At 32.5% G+C, this 24,833-nt stretch overlaps 2 protein-coding genes across 2 annotated transcripts; one reads left to right on the top strand and one right to left on the bottom strand.

Annotated features, from left to right (window-relative positions):
• Positions 1 to 9,989: 9,989 nt before the first annotated feature.
• On the top strand, positions 9,990 to 11,992 carry LOC129887073 (acyl transferase 4). The gene is made up of 4 exons (XM_055962027.1): positions 9,990 to 10,026; positions 10,133 to 10,661; positions 10,779 to 11,265; positions 11,402 to 11,992. Exons 2-4 carry the CDS (start codon positions 10,206 to 10,208, stop codon positions 11,896 to 11,898), a joined length of 1,440 nt encoding a protein of 479 aa, XP_055818002.1. The 5' UTR covers positions 9,990 to 10,026; positions 10,133 to 10,205; the 3' UTR covers positions 11,899 to 11,992.
• A 129-nt stretch (positions 11,993 to 12,121) lies between these two features.
• On the bottom strand, positions 12,122 to 22,655 carry LOC129887074 (uncharacterized). The gene is made up of 7 exons (XM_055962028.1): positions 22,415 to 22,655; positions 22,268 to 22,342; positions 21,602 to 21,659; positions 21,424 to 21,479; positions 19,868 to 19,930; positions 19,711 to 19,779; positions 12,122 to 12,745 (listed from the first exon to the last, which is right to left on the bottom strand). Exons 1-7 carry the CDS (start codon positions 22,472 to 22,474, stop codon positions 12,446 to 12,448), a joined length of 681 nt encoding a protein of 226 aa, XP_055818003.1. The 5' UTR covers positions 22,475 to 22,655; the 3' UTR covers positions 12,122 to 12,445.
• Positions 22,656 to 24,833: the final 2,178 nt, after the last annotated feature.

The following is a 24,833-nucleotide window of genomic DNA, read 5'->3' as shown; positions in this document are numbered from 1 at the left end:
CGCTTCTCTGTAAAATTTATAGAGAAAGAAAGGGACAAAGCGCGGGATTATTACAAATTAACAAAAGAAAGAAAACGCGTATTGTTAACTTTTTTGCACCAACTTATGAGTTATGGTGTAATGATGTCCTGTTTCATTTATAAGATTTTAGATTTGAGTTCTGAATATAGAGAAAATTATATTGAAATTATTATTTTCAAATTAATTTTATAATGCTCAATTTAAATTTAATCGAAATTTTAATACAAACTTCAAACATTGAATGGGAAAATCAAAAATATTTTTTTTTTTTGCATTTGGCAGCTGAAAATTATCGTGACCGGCGTCTACTAGGATGGCAAATAGAGGGTCGGTTATAACTTTACTTTTGGCGCTTATTAGGCCAATTTTACTTATTTCAGCAAATACACTTTCGTTAAACAACCAAAAAAAATATGTTTTCTTCAAATGAAATTTTGAATTTTTGAAAGAGGAAAAAATCTTAGTATTTTAATTAATTGGTTATGTATATATTTCCTGTCATTATAATCTTAAGAGTTAAGATGTATGTATTTACTTATTTAATTTTATATTAGTTTAAATATTTATTTATGTACATTCAAAGTTGGACGACATTTATATGAATTGAGGTCAAGTTAAATGATACATTTATGTATTATACATTTTTAAAAAGCATTTTTAGTCATAAAAAAAGAAGTGTTTTCTTCGATTCAATTTTTATGTATTATACATCTTAGTAGTTTTGTTGGTTGGCTACGTAAATATACATCTTCTTGGTGAGAGTGTGATTCTTCTCGTTGTAATTTTAGAGTATATATATCCAGTTGCTTAACTTTATACAAGTGTAAGTGTCTACTTGTAAACACTCAAAATTGAATGACCTAAATATCGGTTGAGTCTAATTAAAAATCATCTTTATGTATTATGCCTCGTAAAAATGCATTTTCCTTTTTAAAAAAGAACTAAAAAAGAAGTGATTTGGAATAATAGTGATTGTTATATTTATTCAAATTGTTTGAAAAGTATATATATCAAATTTCTGTTGGTAGAGACTTTACTTAATATTGTAGTTTTATTTGATTAAAATGTAAACAAATAGTAATAATATTAATTGGAGAGACAGTATGTTTATAAGATTTTGTCTGTGTAGTCAATAATACATGGGATCAGTTTTTGTCCGTATTATTAGGATAATTTGATGAATCCTATATTTGCTAAAGATTTTTGTCCTAAAAATGAAAAAATAACTTTGCTAATCTTTAGGGGAAATAATATTTTTCAGTTTATTCCTTAAAACAGGAAATAGTTTTCATTATAAATTATAATCCAAAGGCAGTAACTAATTTGACCAAACATCTTTAACTTTTTTTATTTTAGATGATTGTACATGGTGTTTGGGTCAGTTTTTGCGTATATCAATTAATTTCACAAAATATTTATTACCTTTCATCAGCAATATGTATCAGGTAACTCTGTCTACTAAGAGTAAGACAGATGGAAAAAATCACATAATATTTTTATCTCCATTGAAATTTAAACGTAAGATCTCGTAACTTTTGACCACTTCATTGGACCAAACATTTTAACTCTAAAAAATAAACATGTTTAGCTTTCTAAAAGCTTGGCTTGCTACTACAAATATATTGTTATCAACTTAATGGTAATATTTTTATTTTATCTTTCAAAAATATATATAAATCCTCACTCTTACACTTATTCAGCATTGCATTATTATGAGGACAATTAAATGACTTTCTTTTTTCGATCTTATTTATACCAAGCTTCATTCTGTTTCCAACTTGACTCATTTTGCCTAGCATCACTATCTTAATTTCTTTTATATTGAAATTTAAAGTTTTTTTTTTCTTTTTTAAGATGGAAATGGGGCTTTTTGAAAGTGGGATGTGATAAGAAGAATTCAAATTATATATATTGTTAACGTATGAAATTTAGAGATAATTGATTTTTTAGGCCATCTATTAAAGAAATTATAATCTTTTTTACGAGAGATTTTATTTTTATACCTATGAAATCTAAATCTATATTTTTATACATAAAAATCTGAAAAGACTATAATCATATTTTCTTTGTCTATTATACTAGTTTGCAGCAGGTAATCTGTCTAGCTTATGACTTCACATTAACAACGGAAAAGAGTCAAAAATGCCTTTAAATTATGTGAAATGAATAAAAATGTCATCGATTTATATTTTGGTCCAAAATGCCATTATTATTACTTAATGAGTCAAAAATACTCTTTTTTCATATAAATATATTATTTATTTTCTTTTTGAACAAAATGTGTTTAAAATTAAAAGAAATAATATATTTATTCAAAAAGGTATTTTTTAACACATTTAATAACAATAGGAGCATTTCTGAACCAAACTATCGATGGTCCTACCAAGAATTTTTTCATATTCAGGTTTTGAACCCGAAACCTCTGATTAAGAATTGAGCAGTTTCATCTAGTGCACTTCGATGGTTACAGAAGAATAACTTTGTTTTTATATTGAGTAAGTTTTCCAACTTCAGTAAATACAAATTTAAGACTATAAAGTTTCAAAATTTGTATACATTCTTAATTGAAAATCATAATATTTAAAAATCATTTTTGGTGAAAGAGGAAGTATAAAATATAGGATAAATCCGGTGATGGAGGAAAAGTGAAACAAGGTCCCTGTTTTCCTTTATTGTCCAACCAACAACCCATGAAACTTTTGCTCTGTATGGAACAGTCAATTTTCTCGTGAATCGTGCATTCTCGCTGCGATCGATAATAATTGTGATAGAGTGATAGGTATTTTTTATTCTGCATAGTGTTTAAAAATTATAAATAAGATGTTAATTTTATTAATTTATTTTTTAAATTTTTTTAGAAATTTTATAAATAAATGTGAGCACTTTCAAAAGAAATTAATTATAAAAATAATGTAATAAAAATTAATTAATAATTTCTTAATTTAATAAAATAAATACTAATATATAATAATTATTTTTAATATAATAATCGATTAATGTAAAACAAAGAGAACACTTTATTATTCTTAATTAAAAATTTTAAATCGTAGTTTTCCAGGTACAAAGTTATTTTTGTCAGTAATCCTTTAAAGTAGGACTTATTAGGCAAATACCAATCACCAAATGAAAAAGAAAAATGGAACAAAGTGGAATACACATCGTCGGTGGCTCCACGTGCCGATTCTCTACATTTGGCATTACTAATTGTTGTTTTGTCGCGTTAAATTTCTCTGTATATTCTCTACCGACTTTTTATTTATCGGTCAAATATATCTCTATATTATTAAAAAAAATTAAATATATCTCTTATTATATTTTTAAGCTAAATATATTTTTTAATTATATTTTTGGTTTAAATATATTTCTTTTATTACATTTTGATATAAATTTCCTCTTAATTTTAATGAAATAACATTTGAAAAATTCAAAATTAAATAATTCATTCTCAATTTTAAATATTTGATTTTTTTAAGAATAAATAAATTTTTCAAGTACAAATTTGAGTTTTTTTTTCTTAGAAGGGGTATATTTAGCCCAAAAGTATAACGAGGGGTATATTTAAACTATTTCCAATAGTAAAAGATGTATTTGACCTTTTTTCCATTTTATTTATTTATTTATTTATAGTTCGGCTGTTATTATTATTTATTGTATATAAAAGTCAAATATAAATTTACTTCTTTCAATTTAAGAAATTATTAAGTGTCTGTTCGGATTAACTTATTTAAGCAGTTTATAAGCTGAAAACAGTTTATAAGCAAAAAAAAAGTTGGGTTAGTTGGGGTTGCGCAACTTATTTTTTTTAGCTTATAAGTTGTTTTTAACTTATAAACCGTTTTAGATAAGTTAAGTCAAACAGATCCAATTATTTTTTTGGAATTATTTTAAGCATAAAATAATTTTAAGTTCATCAGTCAAACTCAAAAAAACTGAAATTAACTTATAAGCAACTTATAAGTCAATTCAAACGAGCTCTAAATTAGGTAGAGTTTAATTACAATTTATTACTAAGTAAATAGACAAGTTATTTTTCTATCAAATTACTCCCTCTGTTCATATTTACTTATCCACTATATTAAAAATAGATATCTAATAATGTTTGTCCAATTTATGAACTCAAGAGATAATTTTGTACTTCGTTCCTAATTTACCCTCATAATTGATTATAGTCATTTCCTATTACATTTTTCAAGACATTATAATTATTATATTCAAATGGTGATATGGTAAAATTATTCTTCTATTTATGATTTCTTAAAAAGTGTGCAAAATTAAAAGTAGACAAATATTAATGGACGAAGAGAGTACTTTTTATTTAATGTTTTTCTATAGTTACCATTCACATTTTGTTAGAATGTTGGTTATTAAAAATATTTATTTTAAAATATCTATTATTTTAAAAATTTAAGATTTTTTTTTCATTTTACCCTTAGTAATAATTTTGTTGATATCACGACCCACTTATCAAAATGTGTAGGCGTCTACTCTAATACCTAAATTGAAAAATTTTACCATTCGATTTAATTTAAAATCGATAATGCAGAAGTTTAAAACAATTCATAAAATATCACCTTTATAAATATAGAATCAAACTTAATCTTGGTTTCAGTTTAAAACTTTTGAAAATTCAATGAAAATCCTCCCTAAGAACTGGTCTAAACAAGCACAAAAGTTTCTAAGAGGGTACAACATTTAAACAAGACTCAGATTCCATCATAAGGATTAGAAGAATAGAAGTTGTCAGAGATCACCATCGTCTTCACCTGATCCTGCAATTAGACTATACCAAGATGCATAGTAAAAATAGTATCAGTACAAACAAATAATGATAGGCATCATCGGTCGACCCAAATCCACCACATAATATGATGTAAATTTGCAGAAGAAACATGCAATATGAAAGTTATACCATCTCAATCTTTATCATCATGGTCTTACTATCCCAGGTATACTATTCATGACTCATGCACTCCATTCCAAGCTTTTCCTACTTCATTCTAATGTCAATTCTGCCGTTACCTTCTCTTGAATTCTCAAAAAAAACTTCTGTCGCTCCATTTTCGCAGGGGCAGAAAACCCGTCGTTGTCTCGGCTGTACCATTTGGAGCCATTCTACTCTCCTGTCATGACTCATGCTCTCTATTCCAAGCCCTCCCTACTTCATTCCACCGTCCATTAGGAGCCATTTCACTCTCCTGTCCTGACATAATTTAACTCTCTTATCATTCTAAGGCTTTTCAAGCCTACCGTCTGACCAAACTCTAGAACTATCTTATCGATTTCAATCCCAAGCTTTCTTTATGTAATTTTTTATTTATTTTTGAACATGCTTTTTAAATCGAAAACAAAAAATAAAGAAATTCAAAAGAAAAACACAAAATCGAGATGAATATGGTTGAAAAAATAAAATTGAGATTTCTTAGTTGAAAATAAAAGTACGCAGCAAGAAATCAAAAAAGATGAGAGTAAAAGCGATACGTATGAGATCTTTTGGAAGAAAAAAATGGTGGTGAGAGATTTGAGAATTCTTTTCCTTTTAGAAAATATTAAAAAATTTGTATCCTCAATTCCCTAAAAAATAGTTGCATTAGTTGTGTTAATTATCAATTATTTTTTATACAAAAAGAGATATATAGAGAGAAAAGCAGCCCCTATTTTTGCTTCTAAATACAGTAATTATCATGATAAATGAATAAACTTTAATTTAATACAAAATAATCTTAATATGTTAGGATTTGTTATCAAGCTGTTATTTTAATAATTATTAAAGAGAATATTTATGACTTGTAATATAGAGCCTTAATTACATATATGGTGTGATTTTCTCTTTAATGTGATATGTTTTAACTTAATAAAATTTTTAAGTCTGATCTTTTACTGTATGCAACTTAACTTAGGGGTCCATTATTTAGCGACTTGCAAACAATCTTACTTTATTTGCATGCTAAAAGTTTATTTCACAAAATTTGGGATAATTTTAAACTCGTAGTTAATTTGTTATGATTTAAAAATGTATCTTAATTTTAAATAATTCTTTCTTTTCCTAATACTTAGACTCATTTGAACTTGCAAAAAATTAGTTGAACCTATAATTTTTTTTATAAAAAAAATCTAGCATTAGTATCAAAAAAAGATATTTCTATTAAATCCACAAAAAGAAAATGATTCCCTTAAATGCATCAAAAATTAAAAGACGAGAATATTTTTGACATCAAACGTAAATGAAGGGTAAATTGAGCTATTTGTGATAGTTTGAGTGAAATTTTGCTCCTTTTTGTCAAGTTAGATTGTCATGTCAACAATAAATAGCTTATGTTGACATTTGTTAGTTTGTAAGGCATTTGTGGTCTCAAAAAAAAGATAGAAGGATATTTTTGATATAAAAATAAACGGAGGATAAATATAAGCTATTTCAATAATTCAAAGTATTTAGTAAAGATTTTGTGGCGATTGATATTGTCAATAAATATTCAATTTCTTGTAGTGAATCTTGGTTGACAATAATTAGTCCCAGCTTGTCCGTATATTAAAAACAAAGATAAAAATGAATAGCAATAAGCAAGAAACTTGTAGAGCAATTTCTGGAGTCTTTTCTCTTTTGTCGTGCGAAGGCCGGCTTCAATTCAACAACTTTTCCATTATATTGAGGTTTTATTAACTGCTTTTATTGCTACTCCTAACATATCCCAATAGTTTTAATGTCACCAAAAATAAAAATAAAAAAGAAGGAAAATGGAAATGGGCAGTAGGCATTTATGTCAATTTTACTCCAAATTTGTCAAAAGCTTCTCAATTTATTTGAAAATACTATTCTCGTCGTTTATTTTTATTTGTTGATTATATTATTTTAAATTATTCAATAATATTTGTTTAATTTATAAAATTAATAAATAATTTACTATCTATTTTATTCTTGCTATAAATGTTATAATATTTTATTTAATATTTAAATGACTTATATTTAATAATGATGATTTGGTAAAATTAACATATTGAATAATCTGACAAATTTAATGCTGCACTGATAAATTGCCAGTTCTGTAATTTTTTCCATTACTTGATACTCTCTGACTCCCTGATTTGACTTTTACTTTGTACAACTCATCTACACTTGCACTAAAATATTTTTTCATTTTTATTTGACACTTCAGCATATAAAAAGAGATAATTTTTTAAATTTTTATTAGTTATTCTCTATATTTTATATTATTTAACTCATGTTGAATTAGCATGTATCTTAAAAGAAATTAATTAAAGATATATATTTTACTAAATTAATTCTATTAATGAGCTTTTGAAAAGCTAAATTCTATTAATGAGCTTTTGAAAAGCCTGTTTGGATGAATTTATTTTAAATAACTTATAAGTTGAAAATTGCTTATAAGTTAAAAAAAAAGTAGGTGTACAAAAAATAAGTAAGTGTACCCCAACTTATTTTTTTTAACTTATAAACTGTTTTCAACTTATAAGCTGCTTAAAATAAGTTCATCCAAAACAAATTCAATTTTTTACCAGGACTTATTTTAAGCACAAAATGACTTTAAGTTGGCCAGTCAAACGCTAAAAAAAAACTGAAAACGGCTTATAAGTAACTTATAAGCCAATCCAAACGGACTCTAAGGGTAGAAAGGAAAAAACACAATGAAATTCTCTTGATTTCAATAAATTGAAGAAATAACTACTTAATTAGATAAACATCTCTATCATACTCCATTCGTTCATTTTTACTTGTCCACTGTACTAAAAATAAATGTTCAACACTACTTGTCCAATTTATGAAATCAAGAAATGATTTATACTTAGCTCCTAATTTACCTTTATCATTAATTAGTAGTCATTTTTCTATTACATTTTTAAGATATTGTATTTTGTTATATTCAAAGGGTGATATGATAAAATTACCCTTCTATTTATAGTTTCTCAAGAATTGTGGAAAGTTAATAGTACACAACTAAAGATGGACGGAGAGAGTATCTACTAAATCTCTCTATACTTTAAAATAATTACATAATTTCTCTCTCCTCCAATTTCTCTTGCTCGCACTCTCCCTCTTTCTCTCCCTCTATCCCTCTTTCTCCTCCTCCCCTCTTTATGCTCGATTTATGATGTGTAACAATGTATATTTTGACAATACATGTATCTATTTACGAATACACTTATAAACATATTAGTGCACATTTTGATGTTAGATACATGTAGTGCGCATGAATATACTAAATATTTGATATCAGATGCACTGATGAAATTGATCTTGAAAACACGAAATAAAATTGATGTCAGATATACTAGATGAAATTTATTTGAATATACATATACATAAAATTGATATTAGATACATAGATAAATTAAATTTGTGAAACTGAGATACATTTTACGAGGCGAGCGAGAAAAGGAAAGAAGCGAGCAGAGAGGAGAGAGGTGAGAAAAGAGCCAGTGTATCCCCGATACATGCGAATCACGCTAGAATATAGTGAATTTGAAATAAATTACACTTAATTTCACCTTGCATGCATTTGAGATATATGTATCTGTCCGACAGATAAATGTATCCAAAGAATATATAATTAGAAAAATTATTGTTTCGGCATGTAATTAGTATCAAAGTAGTGTGATTTGTGTTGTTTTCTCTAAATTTCTTTATTTAGTAAAAGGGCCAAGTAATATGAAACAAGGATTTTGCTCCTCTCCATTTCTCTTCTCTCAATTTTCCCCAAATTCTTGCTTGGATTGAGGACATATGCCATAATTTAAAATTAATAGATGAGATTTATTTAATTAAAGCAAAGTCCTAATCATGATTAAAGTAATAAATTACTTCCATTTATTTGATCCCAAAATATTTTTACAATCCCATAATTTTAGTTGTTTTAGTTAATTAATCTTGTTCATTAGTTTTAAACTATGACGGGCGTTCTTAATCCAAGCAAATATGGAGAGGAACCAAAATTCTGAACGGAGGAAATACTTATTTTCCAAATTATTTTTTAAAATTTAAGACTAAATATCAATAATATAAATATTGTGATAAAATATTTATGTTAAATCATTATTTTTATAGGATATGTAAAGTTTCAATTGGATAAGCAAAAGTGAGCTAAGGGAGTAGTAACAGGCAAACAAGTAAACTTTGTGCAAAAAATTCTTTCCAATGTAGAATAAATTTGATATATATAAAATCCAAAAAACTCCATGCAAATTGGATTATTTTTGTAGCTCATGCATGTGATTTAACCAATAATGGCCTCCACAATATATAAATAAAAAATACAGATTCATGAATCTTAAATTCTAAACCATCCAGAGCGAACTTAAATATTTTTTTCATTAGAATAAATTAAGTTTTGATACTCTAGTTATTAAATAAAATGATTTAATCAATTAATTAGTTGTATCATGGAGAATATGTTTTTTGTACCCAATAAAAAATGGAGAATAATGTCTTAAGCACCATCAATTATCACTTTAAAAAAAAACAAAGCAAAAAATAAAAAATGGGAGTAATAAGCACAAGAGAAAACAAACTTTTCTGTTGGTGTCGTGTACGGTAAAATCTAAATTTTGATATTTCAACTTTATTAATTAGAATGAAGGCTTCAAATGGTTATAATAACTGATTCTAAATTTAATATTTATATATATTTAATATATTTTCTTAACACAAATATATAATTTGAGTAAAAAATATTGAGTTCAGCCAAATCTGTATCTGAATTTCTAACTCCACCCCGAATTTTGATGGATGTATACATGTGGTAGCTAAGTTATACATGTATAATATATAGTCGCCTAACTAGGAAAGAAAATATACATGTAAATAACTTAGGTAAGCTTATAATATTAGTGCCTCATTCCCCGATGTCAAGCCAAGTTTCAGTTTCATGGACTTACAAGCCAAGCAAACTTCTGGATTACTTCAACCAGCTTGCTATATAGTGGATCTTGACACTATTTGCTACAATCAATAAATTCATAAGAGAACATACTACTCTTTGCTATCCAATTGAGGTGATGCTCTACTTCATTTTTGTTATAGATTTTATTTATTTCAAAACCTTTATTTGTTTTTAAAAACAAAAAAAGTGATTGGCTTGCCTATTTTCGTTAATTCCAGGATTTCTCTGAATTTGAAAGCGATTACTTATAGCAAGGCTCAATCCTATTAAGTTCGTAGCGAATCAGAAGGAATGGTCATGGACTTTTTGGTGACTACAAAGGGATTGGAAGGAGGCAATTTCATAACACCATCAGGACAAACTCCAAATGGTGTGCTCGATCTGTCAGTCATAGACAGTTTAGCAGTCCTTCGATGCAATGCTCGTACACTACACGTCTTTCAAGGAGGAAACGCTGCTGTTATACGAGGTGCATTTGCAAAAGCTTTGGTTCCTTACTACCCACTAGCAGGCCGTCTGAAATTCTCAGCACACAATAGCCAGCTTCTTCAGATTGATTGTTCAGGTCAGGGAATTTGGTTTGTTGAGGCTTCTGCTGATTGTACTCTCCTTGATGTCAACTACTTGGATGAATCTTCAGCTTTAGATGACACTACTTTTGATAAACTTCTACCTCAGCTAATTCATTCTTCTACTCCACCTCCTGTTGGTCATGACTCTATTATGGACCCATTAGTGCTTGTGCAGGTAAACAAACTACCTATATAGCTATATATAGTCATATATATTTCAGTATACATATGTTCAGAGAGAATTACGTGATAAAATAATTAACGATATGATTGTCATCATCATGATGTACAGGTAACTGAATTTAAGTGCTGTGGATATGTTATGGGACTTACTTTCTGCCACAGTATATGTGACGGACTGGGCGCTGCACAGTTTCTAAAAGCAGTGGGAGAGTTTGCTAGGGGTGTCGAGAAACTGAGCGTTGCACCAGTGTGGTGCAGGGAGTATCTTCTTCCTTCTCCATCAAAACAAAAAGGAGTCGTAGATCATGAGAGCAAAAATAACTTACCAATGTTGCAACCATCGCTCACTATTCCAGTCCCAGCTCAGCGACTGGAGCATGCAAGTTTCGACATCCCCATGGATGAGATCAATCAGCTAAAACGCCAAGTGATGCAAGAGTTGAAAATGGATCAAAATGTGTTCTGTTCCTCATTTGAAATTATAGCTGCTACTTTGTGGAGGCAACGAACCCGAGGAATTTTGAATCTAAAAGACGACAAGAAGAATCCCTCCAACTCCTCGTCAAATACAAACATTATTCCTGCAGATAATGCAGGTCAGTGGCGGAATTACAGCCAATGAAGGATGGTCAATTGACACACCCTTCATCAAATGATTATACTCTCTATATAACATTTTGAACACGCTATTGAATACTCTTAGTGAAATTCGTGATTTTGCCACTGATGCAGGTGGTGATGAAGTAAAACTGGTGTTTTTCGCTAATTGTCGGCAACTAGTGCCGCTACCAGAAGGGTTCTACGGGAACTGTTTCTTCCCGGTGACCGTAACGTCTTTGAACAATATTGTGGCACAAGCATCTCTTGCTGAGGTGGTGAAGCTGATCAAAGATGCCAAGGCTAAGCTACCAACTGAATTTTCTCAATGGCTCAATAACAAGACCAACAAATCTACGAATGATGATCAATTAAACGATCCATTCGCGCCAAGGCCTGGAGTGGGTTACGACACATTGTTTATTTCGGAGTGGGGACGATTGGGTTTTAACGAGGTTGATTATGGATGGGGCAAGCCTGTGCATGTTATACCAGTACAAGGGTCTGCTGTTATACCTGTAGGCATTGTTAGCAAACAGCCTTTGCCCCAAAATGGCATTAGGCTCATGACTTGGTGCGTCCACAGCCACCATCTTCCTACATTTCTTAACATGATGAACAAAGGATCATGATGATGCTCAAACTAATTAATGTCTCTCCTGCTATCAAAATCTGTATTCATTAACTTGTGTGATTATGTTAATATATAAATATTTGTTGCGTGTGTGACATGGTACATTTTTACACATTGATATATTTAACTTTAATGCTATATTTACCGTTAAAACTGAAAGTATCTTCACAAAAATAAATGGAGACTTAAATTCTATCACCAGTATAGCAGCACAACCTTGGCAACCCCAAATTTCTTGATAACGGATACTTCAATTGTTATGTTCTAAGAAGTATACAAAATTCTAAGCTAACTCTTTGGCTTCATCCTTACTCCAAAGAAGCAAAAACCTAGCCGAGTATCACTACACCATTTAAACCATACTACTACAAAAATCATGTTACTTCTACAGAAATTTAACATCGTACATGCTTGAAGAAAACAGTTTGTGTCTATGTTCTAGAACACATAAAAAAGGATGTGACAGTGAATTTGTTTGGTTTTAGTTCCTCTCTAGACGTGGTTAAACCAAGGCAAATTCTCATTGATATATGAACATGCCACAGTCAATCATCGTCACTTTCATCACTATAGGAAACCAAACCACCTATTGTGACAGGTTCGTGGTTGTCAGCATTGCCAATAGGTCCTTTTATTAATCTCTGGGATTCTTCTGTTTCAGATTTGGATACGTTATCAACATCTGATGAAGGCTGTTTTTTATCATTATTGGATGTTTTGGTATTTGTCAAATAAGAATCTGGAGTTCCCGGATCCATCTTAGCTTTCTTTGCTTGTGGTCTAACTTTGACAATCATTCCCAATGGATTCGCTGGAGGATTCTTCCTCCTAATTAATGTCTGCTCCTGCATCAACCAACGATGTGAAGTGTTACATCTTGCCAAATTTTGTTTCTTACTGATACTGATATACACCACAAACAAAATTCAACTTCAATTATATTGATCATGTAACAAGTACTCCCCTTCCCCTTGTAGAATGGCACAGTAAGAGTATAATGACTGAAGTCCATTTGTTTATTGCATAAGACAGGAACCCTATGCACAAAGGAAAATGTGAAATACAGAAGATATCCAGCAAAACTTACCATTCATCTAAAATTGGAAACTTACCATTGATAGCAAAGATGAAAGCTTCAGCTTCTAAATTTGATTAACTGAATCTTGAATAGTTGACAAGAGGAGGTTGCTCAGTAAGCACCTTCCACCTCCAACCCTAAGGTTGTGGATTCGAGTCACCAAGGGAGCCAAAAAAAAAAAGTGGGAGCTCCTTGTGAGAATCTTGCACAGTTTGATCACAGATTTCTCAAGTTATCGCTAATAAATTAGCTGTTGCAGCATGTCATTGTTGCTCACCTCCTAGTTGCCACTTGCCTCCCAACAATTCCTCTTCTTTTCACTGATTAATCAGCTTTATCAGCTACATATTTTCTATTTCTTTTGACTTCTTTTTTTGTTGTGGAATTTCCTCTTTCTTTGGTATTGTTATTTTTCTCGAGGAATTTCCTCTTCTTTTCACTGATTAATCAGCTTTATCACCTACATATTTTCTATTTCTTTTGCCTTTTTTTTGTTGTGGAATTTCCTCTTTCCTTGTTATTGTTATTTTTCTCGAGGAATTTCCTCCTCTTTTCACTGATTTATCAGCTTTATCACAGGTAAATTTTTTCATTCCTTCTAAAAAAAAATTGGTTGGGGAATTTATCTCCCTTCTGAATTTACTTGCACCTTAATGCTAATTTTTCTCTTGTTAGTTGGTTTGTTGTATGGTGCAGAAGTTACAGACAGAAAGACCAAAAAAGGTGGTGCACAAGCATTAAATGGCATTTGGAGACGGATAATGGATGCATCTTTGATCACCAATAAATGTGTGGATACTAGTCCGAGGGTTCAAATACCAGGAGTTCTATGTAAATTGGAGCAGCATATGACCAAGTCGATTGGAACTTTCTTAACAAAGTCTTGAAGGATATGGGTTTTGGGAGGAAATGGATTAAATGGATGTTCTTTTGCATCAGCATTGTTAGGTTTTCTATACTTATTAACTCGTGAAGGTTCTTCCCTACCCAAAGAGGATTAAGACAAGGGGAGCCTCATTCCCTTTTCCTTTTTATTATTGCAAAGGAAAGTCTCAACAATATGATAAGATTGCAAACCAAAGTGGATGGCTCAAGGTATCTAGTAGAGAAGGCAAAGATATGAACATCAGACATCATATTTATGTTGATGCACTTATTTTTGAAATGCAAGTGTTGAACATCTGAGGCACCTTAAATTGATCCGGACTCTTTTTTGAAGTTGAGGCTGGTTTACATGTCCTTAGATGGAAAGGAGTGGAGGTCACATATTAGGGTAGAAGGATAGTAGGGGTAGAATGTTGTCTTGCCTTGTGACGGTTTAGGGTTGGTCTTAGCTCTAGGCGTGCCACTATAGCTGTGTTGTTATTGCCTTTTGATTATCACATTACTTTGCTATTGTTACTGTTCTTGTCTCGTAGAATTTGCATCGCTTTTCGTTTGAGCCATTATGCTATATATTTTTTTTTCTCGCTTACTTGGGACTGATACTTTCGAGCTGAGGGTCTTTCGGAAACAACCTCTCTACCCTCCATGAGGTAGTAGTAAGGTTTGCGTACACTCTACCCTCCCCAGACCCCACTTATGGGATTTCACTGGGTATGTTGTTGGTGGTGGCTGGTTTACATATGAATTGGAGGAAGAGATTATTATTTCCAGTTAATGAGTTGGCAGGAATTCAAGTGCTGGCTGGAATTCTAGGTTGCGATGTTGTCTCTTTACCAACTAGATATCTGGGACTTGCCCTTGGTTCAAAGGATAAACCCCAGGAGTTATGCCAACGTGTCATTGAAAGATGTGAAAAAAGACTGGCAAGATGGAAAAACCAATATTTTTCTCTAAGGCGTAGAATGATATTGGTGAATAGCATCTTGAACTCTCTATCATTATTTCCCTTGTCTATCAAAGCTAAAAAGAGGATTGATGCTTTGAGAACGAACTTCCTGTGGAAAGGCAATAAAGAGGATAGGTGCTTTCATCCTGTGATTGGAAAACTCTCATCACCAATTAAAAAAAAAGACGGCGTGGCATTAGGAATATGAGACTACAAACAATAAGAGCTTACTAATGAAATGGTTATGGAGATTTTCCATGAGGAACAAGCATTATAGAGAAACATTATCACTAACAACTATGACCAAGAAGGCCAATGGTGTTTTAAAATAATGAAAACTTCTTTGGGATGAGTGTGAAAATATCAATTAGATCCCAGTGGCCTACTTCCACTACACTGGTAGATTAAAAAATTGGGAATGGCAGAAACGTCTCATTCTGGAATGACAATTGGCTAGGCCATGGCAGTGTTGTCAAAGGCGCGCTTAAGCCCTGAAGCGAGGGTCAAAACGTGTTGAGCGCTTCGCCTCGATTTATGTGCGCTTTAGTGTGGTCATCAAGGATCTATGTCAAATTTTTCCTTGCCAATGAGCCTCTTTTGAAGAAGTGACACTAAACAATTAATATTTCACTTTATCATACTTTTTTTCAATTTATTTGGTCATATATTTGTCATTCACGTTTATAATTATTGGTCTTGGACTAAATATATATATGTGTATCTTTTTCTCCCTTTGCGCCTTTTTTCATTAAATCCCACACTTTATTTGCGCTTTGCACTTAAGCCCCAATGGACCTTAGAGCTTTTTTGCGTTTTTCGCCTTTGATAACACTGGCCATGGCCCCTTGGAATACCTATATCCAGACATCTACAATCTGACAATATTCCATGAAGCAACAATAGGTGAAATATGGGTAAAACAAAATTGGAGTTTTAACTTCAGAATTCTTGATCAGAAAAGAATGTTGAATCATTGGGAGATTGAGAGTACTGATTTCCTTGGGATTCTGGAGCAGTTCCATGGCATTAGAGACGGTGAAGACTCACTGTTATGGAACGAGAACAGAAAAACCCATTTACAATTTAAGTCTTTTATCAAAAGAAGACAACAACAACAACATACCCAGTGAAGTCCCACTGTCTATACCCAGTGAAGTCCCACTGTCTAGTGGGACTTCACTGGGTATGTTGTTGTCGTCTTCTTTTGATAAAGTAAGATTTTATTGATCAAGGTACCAAGATGGTATAATACAACACCCAGTTGCAGATATAAAGAAAATTCTACATATCACTTAACTCCTCTAGAATATATTGTTCCAATTTTTCCATAATTACGACTTACACCTAAAATGCAAATTTAATAAACAACTATTTCTAATCCTGGAGATATCCTGTCTATTCCCATCTACCAGATGTCATTTCTACCCATATTGTCCATAAAACACATAAAGGGCTTGTTCTCCACACAGACAACTGACTCTTTGCCATCTTCTGAAGTTGCCAAGTCTCCAACAAGCTCTTAAAATTTGGGGGATTGCCCTTTTGATACCATATAGATTTAAAATAGCTCCCAACACTGTCTTGCCACTTTGCAATCAAGAAATAGGTGATCGACAGTTTATAAATATTCTTCACACATATTACTAAGAATAATTCCTCTCTTTCAAGTTCTTCTGAATTAAACAAGCTTCCTTTGCTGCCACCCATGCAAAGCAAGTACTTTATCAGGTGCTTTTGACTTCCAGATTGCTTTCCATGGCCAATTTGGTTCGTACATCCCCAGTTGTTTCTGTAACAAAGTGTAGCATCTGCTAACTGTGAATTTTCCATCTCTGCTTGCAGCCAAGATTATTGAGTCCCTCCTGTTGTCTTCCAATTGACATTGCCCAGCAACCATTTCAGCTGCGCATATTCATCTATTTACCTATCATTAAGGACCCTCTTGAAGGTCAACGTCCAACCATTGGGTGAGTAAAACTTTGCTGCCTTCCTCGTTTATTTGTAGAGCATCGGTACAAATCTAGAAATCTTGATTTGAAACTCTCATTACCCATCCATACATCAGACCAGAATAAAATATTATTGCCATTCCCAAATTTCAGCTTAACATGCTGACTATATTCATTCCATGGATTACTATTTGTACTCCAAACACCCCCATAGAAAGTGATTGAATTGTCAGGGAACCCAAAAAAATTTCCTTCCATACTTAGCTTCTACAAGTTGCTTCCATCATTATACCTCCAAAGCCATTTAAATAATAGATTTTATTATGCAGCCTCAAATACCTAACATCCAATCCCCTTACTTATTTCCTTTCTTCACCCCTTGTCATTTAACCAAATGGAACTTCCAGTGATCCACATTACCTTCCCACAAGAATATTTTTTTTTTGATGACAAGGGAAACCCGCAGCTGCTACCCTTTGGGTGCGCACAGGGTAAAACCCCCGCTCCTATGCAATAGCTCGCAAACCACACAGGAGAGGTAACCCACACTAGGCAAGCCCGGTGCGACGAGCTCGACCCACAAGGAAAACCCCTTGCTTTCGCTGACAAGGGGTTTCGAACTTGAGACCTCCAACATGGAATCCCAAGCTCAAACCACTGGATTACCCCGAAGAGTACCTTCCCACAAGAATTATTCCTCATAACATTCAATTTTTTTCTCCACTACTACTGCATTTTTAAGAGAGAGATCAAATAAATTGAAATCCATGCAACAAACTATTAACCAATGTAAGTCTTCCCCCAAATGAAAGGCATTGTCTTTTGCATGGAACTAATTTGCTGCTACACCTATCCAAGACTCCCTGCCACAATTTTTCATCATTCTTTTTAGCACCTAGTGGTAGGTCATAGGTAATTGCTCCACCTTACAACCCAGAAATTTGAGACATCACCAATGCAATAATCTGCATTCATACTAAACACAGTACTCTTTGTCAAGTGCACTTCCAATCCAAGTACAACTTCAAAAGCTAATAATACTCCTCTTAGATAAAGAAAGTGATCTTCCCCAGCTTCTTGTTAGATCAAACTATCGTCAACATAGTGTATTGTGTGAAATTGTTGACTTCTCTCCCTGATTTCTTCTCCATTTCAGTTCTTTAGTTAACCTCAAACTTTTTTGCTCTTTGCAATATTCTGCTAAAGTTTCCATCATCAGCAAAAATAGATAAGAGAACAAGGGGTACCCTTGTCTTCGGTCCCCCCCCCCCCCCCATGAAGGTTGAAATAACTCTGTGGAATTCCATTAATCGGTAGTGAGAAATTGACTTTGGGCATACAATATTTTATCCACCCAATCCATCTATCAACAAAGTTCATTTGTTTCGTGAATTTAATAAACACGACCAATTAACATGGTCAAAAGCCTTTTCCAACTTAAGCTTTCAAGCCACACCTTTAATCTTTTTAATCTTTCTTTTAAATGAATATTCCAAAAATTCATTAGCTATCATATAAGCATCAACAATTTGCCTGCCTTTAACAAATGCATTTTGGTTATCTGATAGCAACTTCCCAATCACCTTCTTTAGCCTTTCAACCATCAACTTTGTAAATATTTTATACACTGCTCAGTAAGCTAATTGATTTGAAATCCTTCACCTCCACTACCCCTTTCTTCTTGGGAATTAAAGCAATAAAAGTTGAATTAAGGCTTCTAGCGAAAGTGCCCTTTTGATAGACCCAGTCAATTACTCTCCACACATCCTCCCTGATTATATTTAAACATTTTTGCAAAAAGAACATGCTAAAGCCATATGGTCCTGGTGCCTTTTTTTTTATGACAAGGGCAACCTGCAGTCGCTACCCTTTGGGTGCGCACAGGGTAAAAAAAAACCACTCCTATGCAATAGCTCGCAAACCACACAGGAGAATTAAATATGGCCCTGGTGCCTTGTCACCCCTTGAACAACTTAACTGATTCCACCTCCATGGAAAAAGGTCTCTGGATACATTCCTTTTCCTCTGTTAATATTTTAATCACTCTTCCACCCACAATGGTCTCCAACTTTCAGATTCTGAAAACAGTTTTCCATAAAAGCTCACTGTGATCTTTAATGAGTTTTTCATCCTTGAGCGGCTCCCCCTCTATCACCATTTTATCAATTCTATTGAATCTCTGATGTGCATTTACCGGTCTGTGGAAATTTTTGTGTTCCTGTCACCTTGTTCAACCCATAAACATCTAGATTTAAGTCTCCAACTAACCTCTTCAGCAATAGCAATATCATCCAATTCTTTGATGATAGAGACCTTCCAGAATCATACTCACTAATCAAGGTATTCTTAATAGTCTACGTTGCTACCCAGTATTTGACAACTGGTATTGTTTTTTTTTATAATTAGTACTGTTGTGTTCTTCAGCATTAAGGAATGCTGGCCACTTCCAGAAAACAATTCCAAGGTAGTAAGGATAGACTCTAAGCTTTACAGAGCACCTATCTTTTCCAATGTTTACGATAGGTATTGTAAATTTCCAATTATCTATATTTTTTAACAATTAATATATAACCTTGCCAAATGCCAACTATATCTGGTGAGCCTCTATAGAATCAACGAATGATGAGACACATGCCCTGAGGCACTGGCTAGGCGAAACGGTAGCCCGACCGCCCTGACTTGCACCTAGCTTTGTCATTTTTCAATGTTTATGAAGACCATAGGTATCTCATTTAAGAGAGACTAATGAAATCATAAAAAGAAGTAACATTGTTGATACTTCAGATAAAAGGCCAACAACCATTTTAGTATTAGTTCCTCATAAATATCACATCATTATGTCACATTTATTATTATCTCATATAACTGAGCCCACACAGCTGAAGTGAAGGCAGAAAGTTCCAAAATTGAGTGTGATGCTGATAAAGGTAGCTAAGAAACAATAACACCAACCTGGAGTTTAGGAACGGGAGGCATCTCCTTGATTTCCTGTACAATCGTAGACTTTGCAGCAACAGCAGCCTAAAAAACCCAAGAATAAGATCAGCATTCTTCATAGACCCTAGAGCAAACTTCCAGGCAAAGAAGTTGAACAACAACGCTAAATTACTTGAAAACTTCGCAGCTGCTCAGCTTCTTCATCAGCCACTTGCTTCTCATATTCTCTCCTTGACTAAATGAATCAAAGAGATAAGGAAAACTATCAAAGATATGCTGCATGCATAAATACGTGGGTGTTACGTTCACACGCAAACACAGAGACATTAACTTATGTATGCACAAGCAAATGCATTGAGCAATAAAGAGATCAACGATTTAGAGAGTATCAAAATAGTTATATATTTACTTTCTTCTAATGCAAATTAATTGACAGCCCAATACCATTTTCTGAGGAGCTGGTCTTTCCATTGAAAAATAATAGTGGAGTTCACCATCGTTGAAGTGCTATCACACACAAAGATATCAAGAACACACTAAATAAGGTTGTTCTAAACTAATAAGAAAAATAAGAGATTGAACTAAACATACTCATATGAGTAAAACCAAATTTCCATGTATGTACTACAAAAGAACGTATCATTTTCTTTAGCAAAAAGAACATAATCATTTTGGTACATAGAATTGAATAACTTTAGAACCTACACCAAATGGAAGTGCCATACAAAGCAACAAGATAAGACTTGCCACAAGAAAACAAGATAAGAAGCTAAAGAAAATACTGGACTCTATGTATGTGTACCAACACAACTAAGACTTAATCCTAACTACTAGTATCACCTACAAGAACCTTTTGCTTCTACAGTGTTCTTTTCTTCAATAAGTTCACATGGATTCCAAGAGATTTACATCTTTTAAGACAATTTCCCACCAGGTTATTTCAGGTCCTTGTCCCCTTTTAACATATTTAACCATCATAGTGTCACAGCTCTTACTTAAAATGAATGAATACAGTGTCATAACTAAGGAGTAAGGACACATGCTTTTGGCGCTCTAGGACATGGCTATGTAATTTCTCACGAAGCAAGCTCACTCCTAGGCTACAATCTTGAATGCTATACATCTCAAGCAAACTTCTCGCATTTTACCCCCAATAATTAGTTCTTGTATCTTTCCTGTTGAATGAGATTGTTTCTAATTTTTTCTACTTTTGTTAATTGTACCTCCACCACGACCTCCGCAAGTACACTACAATCAACAAATTTTAAATAGTGAATCATTATCCATAAATAACCATAAGTTCAAACTTCCCCATTTATGGGATCATATTGGGTATATTGTTGTTGCTGTAACCGTAAGTTTAAACTTCCGCATTTACAAAATCACATTGGGTATGTTGTTGTTGTAACTGTAAGTTTAAACTCCGTGATCAGAGGGGTTCTCACTTGCAAGAGAACTATAAGGCACATTAAGCTGAGATAAGCTTTGAGATGTGATTCACTAATAGCCACTGCTCATGTAAACATTAAATCTTAACTTCATCCATTAAATGATTCCTTAAAGCAAAATAGAACTTTCCCCATCAAATGTGACAGAAAAACCATGGAAACGATAAAGCATGCGTAGCTTATCTATTGTGGACAGGACATCATATCAATGCCTCAGCATGTATAGACTATCTATTAGCAGCATCCCAAACAAATATAAAGAGCTTAAGCAACATCTAACCATTTCAAGCTTCTCAAGAAACTCGGTCTCGTCCTCATCCAAGGCTTTGGGTGGTTCTGCAAGAACATTACGAGATACATTTCCAACCAATTGTAAGCAAATAGTGTAAGTAGAAAAATGAATAATCATAAGCCATTACACAAGAAACCAAGTAGAACAAGGGACCTCAATTACTCACGGTGTTTAAAGCGTTCATTAAATTCAGCATCTTTCTTGTCCTTATTCTCCTTCAAGATCTGTGGTTTCAATGAAAAATACAACTCAAGCAGGAGAGTTTGAAAAAAATCGAGTGCACACACATACCAGAGGGCAGAACACATGACCTAGAGCACCTTCACTTAAAAGATTGAAACTGGAAAGGATGGCAATGAAAGGAAAACTAACAACAATAGTCTTGTTATTCAATCAGCTGAGTGTGAGATACCCCAGGGGAAGAGATACAACTTCGCTTACTGGTCCAGTAGACTCAATAGTTTTGACTCAACCCTGTATTTGTGTTTAAAAGTCCGCTTAATATGCATAAATAATATACAAATAACCCCATAAACTGCATTTTCTAGAATACATAACTCATAAATTTAAAATCCTAGTTACACTTTTGGAGATACCAAAATCAAAATATTTGCTTTGCTATCAAGTTCCCAGTGATATTGATACCTAGGATATCTGCATACAGTATGTAAGTATCCCACAAGATACATGCACTTTGTTGCTAAATGTAAGTGTATTTTGAAGAATTAACACAAATTACCCAAGTATCCACATACATTTGAAACGAGTAAATGATATAGACGGGAAGCAGATAGAGCAACAACAAATGAAAAGCACAAGGGGATTGTTGGACCTCATAAAGAGGGCGATCTCTCTGAGCAGTTCCGTCTTCAACCCGAGCACCCCGAGTTTTCTTGGATTCTGCCAACTACAAACAAACACACGTTTAAGCAAAATAACATTACCCTTGTGGAGAGAGGTAATGGGATTCCGGGTTTACCTGTTCTTCAGAGACAAAATTCATCAACCTCACCGGAGGAGGGAAATCTTCGTCCGCCATTGTAGCTACACCGCCAAGTCGGAGTATGAGCTGTTTCGCCTTTTCAGGTAACTGTGTTTTCCCCCTTTCTTTTCCAACTTCAATCCCTAATAACTCTTTTGAGAAAATTCAGCTCAAGATGACAAATAAGTTTGTGATAATTTTGATTGATCAAAGTTAAATCTTTTTACTAATTAGGAATTAAGTTAAGTAGGAGGTAAAATATATTTTTAAAACTTTTGATATTTTAATAAAATACAAAAGGAACCCAATTCTTTCCTATTTCAAATTTATTTTATCTTTTTTTCTCTTAGAAATTTTCTTTCAGCATCTTTTCTATTTTCGAAGAAAATTGAGAAAAAAATTTAACTTCTTCTTGGTCTCTTCTTCTTCTCCGTCGACTTCTTTTTTGTTCTCGTCATCTTGTTTTTCCCTTTAAAGATAAAGTTCTTCTTCTTTTTCTCATAGTTAGGATTTTAATTTTTCTTGTGAAAATGATGATTTAGATTAAAGGAGATGAAAAAGTATATAGATTTCACAAATTTTATTGTTGCATTTCCTAATAAATATGTTTTTGGGTTGTTTTTATTATGGTGTGTTTTTAAATATATTGTTGTTTTTAAATTTTTGTCATTGTACTCTTTGTGAGAAAATATGTTCTTGAATTTGTTTGACTCTTTGAGAGAAAAAATATGTTCTTATAATTGATGGTGGATTAATGTTGGTGGTTGATTCCTCAAATCTTGCTATGAATAAATGAAAAAAAAATTAAAGTACTTACAGCAACTCCTGAAGTACTTACAACAACTGCTTTATTTTCTCTAAGAGTTTAGTGAATCAATTGGTGAAGTTTCTATAGCAGCTTTTTTGTAGAAGCTTTAGCAATTGTTTCACTCAACTGTAGTAAATTAAAGATGATGAAGAACATGAATTTCTTGAGTTGTTCATTTAGTGACGTGTTCTTAATATGTTGTTAATGATTGTTATTGTACTTTTTGTGAGAAAAAAATATTCTCTTGTAGTTGGTGTTGATGTTTGGTTGATATTCTAGTATTGACATTTTAAAATGTGTATATGCTGTAACAACCTTAAAACTTGTTGTGAATAGATGAAGCAGTTGTTGAAATTGTTATAGCAGGTTTGCCTAATTATTAAATTTATTGCAACAGGTGCTGAAATATGTATAACAACTACTTAAGTCTATGACACAACTATTAAAGTATTTTACAACAATTTCAGAATTTACTCCAACAGTTGCTTAATCAACTTCAATAATTAATTCATTTTTCTCTTTATTTAAAATGACTGATTAAATTAATAGATTATTTCTATTTTATCTCAGGTGTGTAGATTAAATAACTCGAACTAAAAGAAAAAAATTGTAGTGATGATGTTCCTACTAGAATCTCAAAAAGAAAGTAAAGTAGTATACAAAAAGAGGTTGAAGAACAACAAAATAAAGTCATTTATGAAATACAATTGACTAATCTTGCTGAACATGTCATTACTGATGGTAAGATAGTGTCAAGCCCTAGATAACTAGATCAAAATTTGGAGCAACCTAGAGAAGAAGAAGAAAAAGAATCTGGAAAGAGAATGGTTCTTCCAAAGATGTACATGATTTTAATGTTGCTGATAATTTTTTTAAAAAAACTAAAGATAATTGTGATGGTACAAAGGCTTCAAAAGATGAGGATGGGGATAAGGATAGAGAGAATGAAGTTAGATAAAAAAAGACATTACGATAAACCTGTACCGGAGTCTCTACTAGCCAGTCCTTCTGTCTCCAGTCCTTCAGTTACTAGTCCTTCAACTTCTAGTCCTTTAGTTGACAATCCTTCAGCCGTCAATCCTTCTGTTGCCAGGGCTGAAATTTTGAGCTTTAAGCAAAAATTTGAAGAAAATTTATACCAATCTTGGGACAGATTTAAATCGTTACTCATTAGTTGCTCTCACCATTATCAAGCTAATGAGGTGTTGGTCCATACCTTCATAGAATGGTTGGAACCCAATATCAAAATTCTTCTTGATTCTGCTGTAGGTGGACAAGCCTTGGAGAAAACATATGATGAGCTATGTACATTGCTTAATCGCATATCTCAAGAAAACTCGGAGTAGAACGAAGGAAATGTTAGACCTGTCGTTCAAAATAAAGTAGACATGTTAGAAGTTGATGCAGTGACTGTATTGACAGCAATGCAAAATATGATGACAACGCATTTCAATACTTTAGCAAAAGAACAGCAGCAAGCTTCAGTGAGCATGGTTCAACAACAACACATATGGTGTGAGGTATGTGGAAGCAATGAACATGTGGCTGAATATTGTGGAGCAAATTCAGAGTCAGTAAATTTTGTGGGTAATGCACCTAGTAGTGGTG

This window comes from Solanum dulcamara, chromosome 4 (genome assembly GCF_947179165.1).
Source record: "Solanum dulcamara chromosome 4, daSolDulc1.2, whole genome shotgun sequence".
In the NCBI taxonomy this organism is placed as follows: Eukaryota; Viridiplantae; Streptophyta; class Magnoliopsida; order Solanales; family Solanaceae; genus Solanum; species Solanum dulcamara.
The sequence above is the reverse complement of the archived record's forward strand: the minus strand, read 5'-3'. Positions and strand labels throughout refer to the sequence as shown.

Bases quoted from the DNA above. Each gene is read 5' to 3' on its own strand.
- LOC129887073 (XM_055962027.1), top strand. From the start codon at position 10,206: ATGGTCATGGACTTTTTGGTGACTACAAAGGGATTGGAAGGAGGCAAT. The intron at 10,662-10,778 runs GTAAACAAACTA...CATGATGTACAG, and splicing joins ACCCATTAGTGCTTGTGCAG to GTAACTGAATTTAAGTGCTG. The intron at 11,266-11,401 runs GTCAGTGGCGGA...CCACTGATGCAG, and splicing joins TATTCCTGCAGATAATGCAG to GTGGTGATGAAGTAAAACTG.
- LOC129887074 (XM_055962028.1), bottom strand. From the start codon at position 22,474: ATGGCGGACGAAGATTTCCCTCCTCCGGTGAGGTTGATGAATTTTGTC. The intron at 21,480-21,601 runs GTGAGTAATTGA...ATGTTCTTGCAG, and splicing joins TAATGAACGCTTTAAACACC to AACCACCCAAAGCCTTGGAT. The intron at 19,931-21,423 runs GTTAGATGTTGC...TGATTCATTTAG, and splicing joins TTCTTGAGAAGCTTGAAATG to TCAAGGAGAGAATATGAGAA.